The sequence below is a fragment of the Mastigoproctus giganteus genome, chromosome 2 (genome assembly GCF_048544385.1).
Source record: "Mastigoproctus giganteus isolate SK-2022 chromosome 2, ASM4854438v1, whole genome shotgun sequence".
Classification (NCBI taxonomy): domain Eukaryota; kingdom Metazoa; phylum Arthropoda; class Arachnida; order Uropygi; family Thelyphonidae; genus Mastigoproctus; species Mastigoproctus giganteus.
Window position 1 is genome coordinate 101815513 of NC_143576.1, and position 12832 is coordinate 101828344.

The window sequence follows — 12832 nt, forward strand, 5'->3', positions numbered from 1 at the left end:
TATTACTCCCTCTAGTTGCCTCCCGAACATGCTGATGTAGAAAACAATCATCCAATAAATCCACAAAAGCCTTGCTACTGTGTGAGTGACCAGCCCCCAAATTCCAGTCAATATCTGGGAAATTAAAATCCCCCATTATAAGACTCTCTGATTTACTGGCCCACTCTATTTCTCCGAACAGTTTCTTATTATACTCATCAGAGTCATTAGGCCTATAGCACACTCCTACTCTCAATTTTGATCTCCCAATGCTTATGTCACACCAAACTGACTCGACACTGCACTGTCCAGCGATGTCCACTGGCTTCACTTCCTTGGATTTTATGTGTTTTTTAACTAATAGCATAACCCCTCCTCCCTTCCTATCCTGTCTATCCTTTCTGTAGACATTGTACTCCCCAAATTCCAGTTCTGCATTTCTTATATCTGTGTGACACCACGTCTCTGAAATCCCCACAATATCTGCCTTTGATGTTTTGAGCAATACCTCAAATTCATCAAATTTATTTACTAAACTCCTAGCATTGGTGTACACACAAGTATACATGCACCTGTTCTTTTTCTTAGCTACCCTAACACAACCCATGTGTTTACTTGTACCCCAATGATTCCCAGCAGTCTCTGAAATATCCTGCATCTTATTTTCCAGGCTGCGGCTCATTCCAATAGAAGCAGTGCAAGAATCACTTTCACCTCTGCCAGTGGCTACTGTTAATCTATTAGTCCTTGTATCCCCCCAATCTAGCAGTTTTCCGACCCACCTAACATTGCCTCGATAGCATCAGCAAACATTCTTGCACCCTTTCTATTTAAGTGTATCCCATCCCTGTAGAAGCAGTCTCTCCTGTTAACAAGTACAGACCAGGCTGAAAAAAATTCTACCCCTTAAGGCAATGGTCAGGCCACGCCTAGAGTACTGCGTACAGGTCTGGAGACCTCATTTTAGGAAGGATGTAGATTTTCTTGAGCGTGTACAGAGAAGGCCAAGATTGGTGAGAGAAATGAAGGGATCCTCTTACCAAGAGTGGCTTAAGTTCTTCAAATTGCAGTGGCTGGAGACAAGGCACCTGCAAGGTGATCTGATTGAGGTGTATAAGGTCGTGAATGGGTTGAGCACACTGAATTCTGATGGGATTCTTCCATTTGTTCAGATTACGAACTTAAGGGGGCATAAATTTTATGCCCCTTAAGTTCGTAAGTACATTCAATGCATAAAGAGCCTTACGAACCTTGAATGGTTTGAGCATTTAATGGTTAAAGCCTTGAATGGTTTGAGCATGCTCAGTGCCGATGGGATTCGTCCTCTTGCTCAGAATAATCCCCTGAGAGGGCATAAATTCAGATTGAGGAAAGACAGATGTAGGATAGATGTGTGGAAATTTGCCTTTAGCCAGCGGGTAGTTGGTTGGTGGAACAGACTTCCATCCCTTGTTGTGAAAGTTGATAGCCTAAATAAATTTAAGGCTCAGCTGGACAGGTATTTCAAACGAACGCAGGGGTGTAATGGAAGTGGGTGTTTTTTTTTTTTTGGCTAATGCTGCATAAGCTTGCTTTCTTGCATCATATGCCTCTACTAATGCTAATGCTAAATGCTAATTCAAATTGAGGAAAGACAGCTGTAGAATAGATGTGCAGAAATTTGCCTTTAGCCAACAGGTGTTAATTGGTGGAACAAACTTCCATCTAGGCACTTCAGATCATAACTTGATGATTGTCTCTTCTCCAATGGAACCTTTATCTCACATCTATTCCCAACCTCGTGTTGTTTGGCATTACAAGAATGCAAAATGGGATAACCTGCGAGACTTCTTTTCTTCTTTTCCTTGGTCGGATTACTGTTTCAAAACTTCTGATGTCAACGTTTGTTCAGATCGTGTCAGTGAAATTATTCTTGCAGGAATGGAATCCTTTATCCCACACTCCACTTTAAAATCTCGTCCTTTGTCGAAACCTCCAATAAATGTGCTAAGGCTGTTCAAGAGAAGAAAGTTGCATATCATAGTTGGCTTGTTTCTAATTCTTCAGTTTCATTTTCTGCCTACACCAAAGCTCGCAACAATTGTAAAGCAGTTATTAATCAGTCCAAACTAGAGTTTGAACAGGCTAAGAGTAGAAAACTTGCTTCTTGCCCTAATGGTAACCGAGCATTCTGGTCTCTTGCCAAAGCTATTGGCCGCAACTTTTTCCCATCTCTGCTCCCACCTCTGTCCAAACCAGATGGTTCTGTTGTCACTTCAGCCAAGGATAAAGCTGACCTTCTAGCATCCCATTTTTCTTTCAACTCATGGATTAACGATCTTGGTAAAACACCTTCCACTATTCCCAATACGCTCCATTCAATGCCTCCTGTGGTCTTCCATCAAAAGGATGTCAGATGGATTTTGACGAATCTTGATACTAAGAAAGCTCCAGGTCCTGATGGTATTTCTCCACTTGTTCTCCAAACCTGTGCTCCTGAACTTACTCCTATTCTTTGCTGCCTTTTTTCACTTTCTTATTCCAAAGTTGTTTTTCCTTCTGCTTGGAAATTTGCTTATATCCAGCCAGTTCCTAAAAAGGGTGACAAATCCCTGTCATCCAGTTATTGTCCCATTGCAATTACTTCTACTCTTTCTAAAGTAATGGAGAAATCAATTAACCGCCAACTCTTAAACTACCTAGAAACCTTCCGTCTGATCAACGATCGCCAGTATGGATTCTGTCAGTGTCGATCCACTGGTAATATTCTGGCTTATGTTACCCATTTATGGACTAATTCAATGGAAAGGTTCGGTGAAACACAAGTAGTTGCTCTTGACATCTCAAAGGCTTTTGATCGTGTTTGGCATAAAAGTCTTCTAAACAAGCTTCCATCTTATGGTTTGCCAACTGTTTTTAGTAATTGGTTATCCAGTTTTCTCTCTGATCGCTCACTGAGGGTGATGGTAGATGGCTCTCTGTCTTCTAACTTCTCCACTAATGCCGGTGTCCCCCAAGGTTCTGTTCTTTCCCCCACTCTTTTCCTCTTGTATATTAATGACCTTCTTCCATTGACTGGAAATCCTATCCATAGTTTTGCCGATGATAGCACATTGCATTCCACTTTCCATTTTGAGAAACCTTGTCCTGCTCAATCAGCTTCAACTTCTCGAAAATCTGCTACCAATTCCTTAAATGCCGATCTTAAGGTAATTCTCCAGTGGGGCAAAGACAACTTAGTTGATTTAAACCTTTCTAAAACTCAGTCTTGTCTTATATCTCACAAAAAGGATTCTTTAGGATTCTAGGCAAAATGATATATCTCTTTTGGGGATTACTCTGACTTCTAATGTCTCTTGGAACAAGCACATTACAAATATTGCTTCCTCTGCATCTAAAAACTTGGTTTTCTCTTTCGCTCTCAGCATTACTTTTCTTCCAAACAGCTGCTCACTCTGTATAAATTGCAAATCCGCCCTGCCATGGAATATTGTTCCCACATCTGGGGTGGTGTCCCCAAAACCTCTCTCAGGCTTCTTGATTCCATTCAGAAGAGGGCAGTTAGGTTAATTAATGATTCATCTCTAACAGAGTCTCTCCACTCGCTTTCTCATAGATGTACTGTTTCTGCTGCATGCCTCTTCTACAGATACGTCCATGGGCACTGTTCTTCTGAATTGGCTTCTATAATTCCCGCTCTCTCTTTCGAAACAGTCCGAACACGTGCCGCCACCAGCCAACATCCATTTACTGTCCAACTTCAAACCCACAGAACCAACTTTTCATCTTCCTCATTTATTCATTCAACTGCCGTTTTCTGGAACAACCTTCCTTCATATGTATTTCCTGAAAATTACAATCTACAAAAGTTCAAGTCCAATGTCAACAAATATCTTCTTTCGTCTTCTCAACCTCCAACCCAAGCACGGTACTAAGTACTATAGGTTCTAATACCAAATAGCAGAATTATAGGCAACAACCTACCAGTATTAAAATCCTTACAGAATAACATTTCCAATATACAAACTTTTGACTTCCACAGCTTCTTTACAAGTATTAACCAAACCAAGCTAAAAACAGTAATCAAAGATATATACGCAAAATATAGAGAGAATATAACCTGCAATACAAACTACTGGAACAACTTAGTGAATCTGTGTATCTCCAATAACTTTGTATACGACTGCAAGACAATATATCTACAAACTAACGGAACACCTAGGGGAAGTCCTGCTTCATGCATAATAGCAAACCTATATCTATATTGTTCTGAAAACTCATTTCCACAGGAACTTAACTTCTACAGATATATAGATGACCTCATAGTTATTAACTGCCCAAACTTCATCAAGGAATATGGGCACTTATACCCCAATGAACTCAAACTAGAAAAAACAAACAACAATGATACTACAGCCTATTTCCTGGACCTTGAAATTACAGTGATAAACAACAAAGCTACCATCAACCTGTACAACAAATGTGATGCATTTAATTTTAATATAGTCAACCTCACACAGTGGCATTCCAATATATCTAGAGGAGTGCGTGTCAATGTTATACTAGCGCAAAGCATCAGAATAGCAACCGTCTGCAGCAATAAGGAAATAACCATCAATAATATACAAAAAACTAACAAACAACCTTTTTCCTACAGCATGTCTTCGCTACCACTTCTGTAAAGCCCTCAACATCGTCAAACATAAAAAAAACTGTTACATCAATATAGACAACATAATCAGCAATAACTGATGACAAAAACCCATATACGCCAAGTTTGTAAATAGTGTATATACAATACACTATGCCTCTGTGGTGTCTTACTGCGCTTAAAAAACCTGTACCCACCAATTAGCCTAACACAGTGTATTAGCTATGCATTTAATTTAATTTAATTTTTAATTTTCATTTCATTATCTATCATATTTTTCTCACTCAAACAACTGACCTTAAATACATGATGTACTCATTCCCAGACCTTTGTTCAGGGGTCCTAACTATAGGAATGGGTTTGAAACCCCAAACTACCCGAGCCCAACTTCTTACCTCTACTTCATCCATCTTTCTGCTTTACTTGTCCCTACTTCTTATGCCCTATGAGCCATTAGTTTATTGAATGCAATATGCAGAATACTACCTTTTTACTTTACCCAATCTATTTTTTCGCCTTAACAAAGTTCAGCTGCTTTTCACCGCTACTCTGTAAGCTATTATATCTTTCAACTATCCTGGGCAGTTTGGGCACCATGTATTTAAAAACGTTTATCACCACATATTGCATTTCAATTTATACATCCAACTAGCCTACAGACACCATACCATGCAATTTTTTTTTTTTTTTTTACACCATTTTCTAACACTAGGAACCCTAGCGTACCTATACATAAATATATTGGCATGCTGCCATCATGGTCATTTGGAAGAAAGGAACTTACCATTGTAAGTTCCTTTCTTCTTGCCTATTCCTACATTCCAATATCATTACTTCAGTTTTTTCAATTCTTTTTACTTGCTTCTGTAAGGTCATCCATGATCTGTATGCCCTACATAATATAATTACATTTATTGGCACAATTTATTAGACCTTATTCTTACCACAAAATTTCAAATTTCGTTCTTAACATGTGTCTACTGCACACGTGAACCATAGCATACAGAACATGTCGGAAACAGAAGCAAGAACATTGCCATCTTTCTCATAATTTTGGTGGATGGCTTCTGATGAAGACTGAAATTGTGAAAAACACTGCAACATAGTCTTATTTTGGTTGCCTTTTCATTTCCTGTTTTAATTTCTTGCCAACTATTTCTCTCTCTCTTCTTCATATCTTACCTGATCACCTCATCCTACCATATATTGTTACATTCCTTATCCATTTAGTCGAATTCACTTCTGATGTATACCGTAGATTCAATAGGATTAAACAAAAATCTTCTTCACTTTTTCTACATACTATACACTGTGTGTATATATATATATAATCTGTTAATAATTCTGTTATCTCTACTGGTTTTAATTCACTATGTATATATATATATGTTCGACTTGGCACATTATGGCCTTAGATGTTAATGCACCATAAAACAACATTTTTATGTATGTGTTATTATAAAACAGATACTATATAAATACTTCATTCATATTCTCTCTCTCTCTCTCTCTCTCTCTCTCTCTCTAGGGTGTTCCTGGACCACCAGGACCTTCTGGACTTAGAGGATCACCAGGACCTGCTGTGAGTAACGATTTTTAATATTTATAGTGAAATGTTTAAGAAATGTAGTTGTAATTACTAATATATATATATATATATATATATATATATATCAGATTACTGGATTAGGTTAATTACAGTAATTTTATTATATTATACGTTATCTGCTTAATTTTTTTAAAGCTGCTACTTTTCAATTCTTTTATTGTTCAGTAAAGGATCTTTAAATATAATAGGAGAATTATATTGATCATTGTGTTAGTAGTTATCATATTGTGATCTGCAACTGATTTATGGACAATCCATACAAAGAATTTTTTAGAAATTTAAATTTAGCAAGGTTCTAAAAATAAAGAAATTTCAATAAATCAAAAAAAAATATCAAGAATGATATATATCATTCTTGATTCCTCATTAAGACCTGTCTTCATGAGTAATTAAGTTTATAATATTAACCAGCATTAAATAGTTACACTGAATAATCACTATTTTTCAGTTTTATTTTATTTCAGTAAAGCTATTAATTATTAGCCTTAGATTACAAAGAATTTTTGGTCTCCTTAAGTTATGCACAGTTTTTAATTAAACAGTAGCCAAAAATGTTTATTTTATTTAATACAAATCTTTGAAAACAAACAACATCCTTACCTTCTTGATGCATTTTATTGAATCAAATGCGAAACTTTTTAAACACATACACAGTGGATTAAGTTAGAACTGAGTTTTCAGTGCTTACCTCTGTGTTGGGAAAGATATCGACCATGAAACTTAGTATCATATTCGACAGATTCTGGATGATGAAGAGAAATTGTCATAAATACAAAACTAGTTAAAAGTACATAAAATGACTGAAAAAAATACCAGCTTTTGATAAAATCAACAACTTATTTTCAGTGTTCAGCATAGAACTATAGTGCACCTTTTTCAGTAATGTTAAGTCCTTTTATACTGCAAAAAAGAAGTAAAAAGTAAATAAATAAATAGAAATTTGAGATAATTTAAATGAGATGACACTTAACACAGGTTAAGCATCCACAGAATTTTAGTTTTATTATAGGTGCTCCCAATTTACTAAAACTTTATGGACTGTGTTTCGTATATAGGCTTTATAGGCTATGAATCTCAGCAGTACCCTTTTTTGTGTCAAATTGGAGAGGGGGAGCTGACGGTTCTTAGTAAAACAGCACAGCAGAGAGTGGACACCAACTATGCCAGGGTATAAACAAACAAGGGCTCCACAGAGAACCCGAAATGTAGCCCTTAATGTTTTAGTAAATTGGGAATAATCAGTCAAGGGCTTTGTATTTTCCAGTGTGTTTCAATGAAACTAACATTTCCTTATTGACATGTTGGGTTAAGTGTTAAAGGTGTTACTTTGAAAGCTCCCATGTAATGCCCTTTAGTTATTATGTTAGGAATACTTAAAGACATACATGTGCATACACTTAGATTTTTATACTTGTGGTTATTAGGCATGGCATGGTTGGAGGCATTTATGCTGTTTGCTACAGTTGCATATTGCCTGAAGATTGCCTGTGGTTCCATAGAGGACCACAAATATAGCCCATAATGTTTTAGTACATTAGGGGTAATAGGTCAAGGGCTTTACACCTTCTAATACGTTTCAATAAAACTAAAATATTAGTTATGTGACTCGTCATTTAAAATACTTTGGAAGCTCCCACATAATGTTCTTTCATAATTATGTTAAAAAATAATAATAAATAATGCGTTTGGCCTTCTCTGCAGCACAGTATCTCACAGCACATGATATGTCTCTGTCTGAGGGAAATCTTGGTCCATGAATGTACTGCTTAAGTTGTGGAAAGAGTTTCTGGTTAGGACAACTAACACTGACATAATAAGGCTAACAGAAACTTGGTGCTACTCAGATATAGGCGATGATGGGTTTCGATGTGTCATGCATAATGTGTTTAGAAAAGATAAACAAAATAGGAAGTTGGAAGTGGGGGGAGGTCACTGTGTGGTGAGATAGTTGAAAGCAAAAGGAAAATGAGATTAAAAAAATTACATTGGGAATATGTAATTGACTGGAAGATTGCAAAGTGTATAACGAGAGCCTCTATATGCAGATGGAATGGTTGAGCAATTGTGAATTCCTACCTAAGGGCAGTTTGAATTTGCCATGTGGATAGAATTTTTTAAATCAGCTGGACAGTTGTTATTTACATCAGCATGTTGGAGAAAGTACTAAAAGCAAGAATATTCTTGACCTGATCATGAACCACAATCCAGATAGTGTCATAGGATTCACAGTAGAGGAAACCTAAGTATGAAGTGATCATGCAGTTCTCCGCTGGACAATTAAGAAAGAGGTCACATTTGGTAAAGATAAAGACATATGTTTTAATTTCAGGAGAGAGAGAGGATTATGACAGTTTAAGATGAGTTCTATTAATTAGGCAGATGGCACATGGAGGGCGAATATAGGGAATCTGTGGAATACCTTTAAAGAAGTAATCACAAAAGACCTGTGGAATACCTTTAAAGAGGTAGTCACAGCATCGGCCTAAAAAAAAACCCTTCCCATTTCACCTATCTTTTCGCTCAAGGAACTGGACAAGTTTGTCCAGTTCCTTGAGCAATAGACTCCAGATGTTGCAATTTGCAGAACTTAAGCCTTTCTTGATAAGAGCACCCCTTTGTCCCCCCTCACCAATCTTGTTGCCCTTTTCTGTGCTCATTCCAGCAGCTCCACATCCTTCCTAAAATGAGGCCTCCAGACTTGTATGCAGTACTCAAGGTGTGGCCTGACCTTATACAAAGGGACAATCACCTCCTTATCCCTGCTAGCAAAATTCCTGTATATCATTGACAAAATCCCCGTGAGCTGACCTGGCTGCCTTGCTCAGAGCACCAAGCAGCACTAATTTAGAATGATTTGGATAGGCTTCAGGAATGGTTAGTAAAATGGCATATTTGTTTTAATGCTGCAAATTACAGTTTTATACTTTGGTATTAACAATCCCAAAGGGATTGCTATCCTGACAAACACAAAGTTCTCATGCAGTATGGACAGGTGGCAAGGAAGGTCCATGGTGTTCTATTCATGATTTATCATACATTTGCTTGTAGAGATAAGGAGGTCATAATCCCATTGTATTAAGCTGTGTCCATATATAATTATCAATATGGCAATACTAACCCCAGGGGCTCACATCTGGTAAGTATAGGCTTGGCACACCCAGGGTCCTGAGCTGGATATCATCATTCTTCTCTTTCTTGGTGATTCCCTTCTACTCTCTCTCTCTCTCTCTCTCTCTCTCTCTCTCTCTCTCTCTCTCTCTCTCTCTCTCTCTCTCTCTCTCTCTCTCTCAAGGTAACTCGGGAATTTCCTTTTGGCTAGTGCAGCATAAGCTTCAGGCTTCCTTGCACCATACAGCTAATAATAATAATAATAATATGTAATTTTGTATAAATATGGAGATTGCACCTAAAAAAACATTGAGCTTCTTGAAAAGGTCTTGGTAACTGGGCACCTTAAAGGGGAATCTTATTGATTGAGGAGGAATCTTCATAATAAAATCAATAAAGGTGACAGTTTTCATGGTTATAAATGATACTAGAACTAGGAACATAAATTCAAATCGCAGTGAAGAGGCTCATAGCTTGGAAAAATTCACAGTTCATTTGAATAAGCAGCTATGTGAGGAATGTGATACATAAGAAGTGTATTTATTTTATTTGTAACATAATGTAAATATTAATACTAAAAAGGAAGAAGTCACTGAAAGCCAAGTCTGCAGAATGGTGGGAGGGGGAACGAGAAGTTCAAATCCTGCATCTGCAGTGTAAGAAATTGCAACAATAAAATTGTGGTGCATTGTTCTGATGGTAAAGAATACCACAATGTAATTATCCTCTTTGCTTTATCTTGATGGCTTCGTGCAGTTTTACTATTAATTGTGCATAACACTGGTGTCTGATTGTGGTTGCAGACCCAAGGTAATCAGTAATCATCATTCCCTTAGTGTCCTATAAAAGGTAGGCCATCACCTCACTCAGTAACTTGCAACACAGAAAGCTGACTGTCTACATCTGCTTCAATGCATGGACTCAGGGTCAAAGTTATGAACCAGAAAGGTGTCCTCAGTATTCTTCTAAATCTCACCAAAAAAAAATGTAATTCATGTCTTTGCACATTAGGCTTTCTGGTAATTGGCAGAACTTATTGTGCAGAAACTTTTCTCACTTAAGTACTCATTCATTATGCTATATGCTAGAATGCTCAGCAATATAATTGTTATTCTGTAATCCTTCATTGTCATTTCATCCACTGTTGCTATTTTTGAATTGACTGATGATAATGGGTAACCCAAATAACGCTCATATTTACACAGATAATAGTAGTTAAAATTCACATATAACTTGGTAATGGTGGAATATGTTGAAGTTGAGTTTCCCAGTGTTTGCAGCTTTTAAGCTTAAACCTCGATTACAGACATGCTTTTCAAATGGGGTTACTTGAGAATACCACAAAGTTTAGACTTGATCTTATTTTAATCAACAGACCTCGCTTAAGAAATTCTGCAAAAAAAATTATAATACAGATTCATTAAGCCACTGTCATATATGCATAATAACTAGCTGAATTCTGGTTTAAAATAATTATCTAAACATTTATATTTTTAGATATCTTTCTATACGTTAAAATAAATTTAACTTATTTATTCTGTTTAAGCGTGGTCATACACTATATTTATCTAACATGACCACGCAGTACCATTCTTGATTTCCATATGTAACATATTTATTTAAATAAACTAAATGCAACAAAGCATAATATTTTAAGAGTATAAAATTTTATATCTATATAATTTCGGTGTGTATCTTTACACCATAGACAACTCTTAAAGAAAAACTACAATCGTAGCGTGAAAGGCACCCACCAATGAAAAGGCAACTAGCTTTGAAACGGTGCCATCTAGGTGGTGGCGTCCACCAAGAATATTAACAATAGTCTTCTCTATTAGTGAAGCGTTACTTATTCAAGGTAGTGCAATACTTGGTAACTTGTTAAGGATGAGCACAATACGAGATGAAATTAATTACAGATGAAATTATGACTTTCATACTATGATTGTAGTTTTTCTTTAAGGGTTGTCTATGGTATATCTACACCGATATTATTATTTATTTATTTATTTTATGAAAACCCCAAACACAAGAGGTATTAGAACCTATAGTACTTGGTACCGTGCTTGGGTTGGAGGTTGGGAAGACAAAAGAAGATATTTGTTGACATTAGACTTGAACTTCTGTAGATTGTAATTTTCAGGAAATACGTATGAAGGAAGGTTGTTCCAGAAAACGGCAGTTGAATGAATAAACAAGGAAGATGAAAAGTTGGTTCTGTTAGTTTTAAGTTGGACAGTAAATGGATGTTGGCTGGTGGCGGCACATGTTCGGACTGTTTAGAAAGAGAGAGCGGGAATAATAGAAACCAATTCAGAAGAACAGTGCCCGTGGAAGTATCTGTAGAAAAGGCATGCAGCAGAAACAGTGCATCTATGAGACAGTGAGTGAAGAGACTCTGTTAGAGAGGAGTCATTAATTAACCATTAATTATATAGATATAGTAACATATTTATGTATTCATAACTGAGGAAGAGACACACACACAGTGTTGAAAGCTTCTGTAAGTATTTTATTTTATTTTATCAAAGGAAGCGAGTGCAGTGAGTGACGCCCCCTAGTAAATTATTAAAAATCAAATAATGAATATTAAAAATGTTTATGCAATCTTATGACTTTTACAAATAATATAATATTATAAATTGAGAGGAATGCATTTTTCTGTTTCAGGGAGATGTTGGACCTCCTGGCTTAAGTGGACCTTCAGGTCAGCCTGGAACTCTGGTGAGAATAGTTTACATCCTTATTTATTAGATTTTTATAAGCACTTGGAAAAGCTTTATACAATTTTATGGGGGGGGGGGAGTTTCCCCAAGGCTCATGGCTTTTATTAAGTGCAAGATATGATTTAGAATCTATACTACAAAAGTTTCTAAAATTTTAATATACTATCTTTTAAGTTCTATTTATGAAATTTTTATTGATAATCAAATTGCAATTTTATTGATAATAAAAGAGTGATATCATGTTTCTTTTTTCCATCAATTGTTTTAATATCAGTTTTTACTTACATATAGCAGCTTCAGTGATTTGAATAACTTCTTTTCATATATAAGAAGCATTTGTAAAGTTCATAGCCCGAGTATTGAAAGGATAGTTGTACAGTGTTAAAAAGTCTACACATAATGTATAACACTTCAAATAGTAACCCACCAATTTCAATCAGTTTCATTAAATTTCAATAATATATTTTTTTAATTACAGATTTTAACGTCAACAAAATTGTCTGAATCAGGAAAGATGGACATAATCATTCACCATGCAACTAACTAGTATTTGGAAAAAAAAGGAACTAATGCCAAAGGCAAGACAATTCATATTCTATGGTTAAGAAATAGGAAGCAGAGTTTAAATGGGGAGGGAGAGTCTGGAAGATGACCCACACTGTGGAAACCAGCAACATTCATCACTGCAGAATTTGTTGACAGTGTGCATGATCTGGTGATGAGGGTGGTACATGTTCAGGTGATTTTTGTTGTGAAAAAGATGTCAGCACGATGAATCCC

The 12832-nt window shown here is 36.3% G+C and overlaps 1 protein-coding gene across 1 annotated transcript in view; it reads left to right on the forward strand.

Moving 5' to 3' along the window:
- LOC150089465 (uncharacterized) overlaps window positions 1-12832 on the forward strand; it is a 1372165-nt gene that overhangs the window by 1177754 nt on the left and 181579 nt on the right. Inside the window, exons 53-54 of the mRNA XM_090389992.1 lie at window positions 6138-6191; window positions 11997-12050. Of these exons, the coding sequence (XP_090246118.1) occupies window positions 6138-6191; window positions 11997-12050 (108 nt within the window). The remainder of the gene's footprint in view (window positions 1-6137; window positions 6192-11996; window positions 12051-12832) is intronic.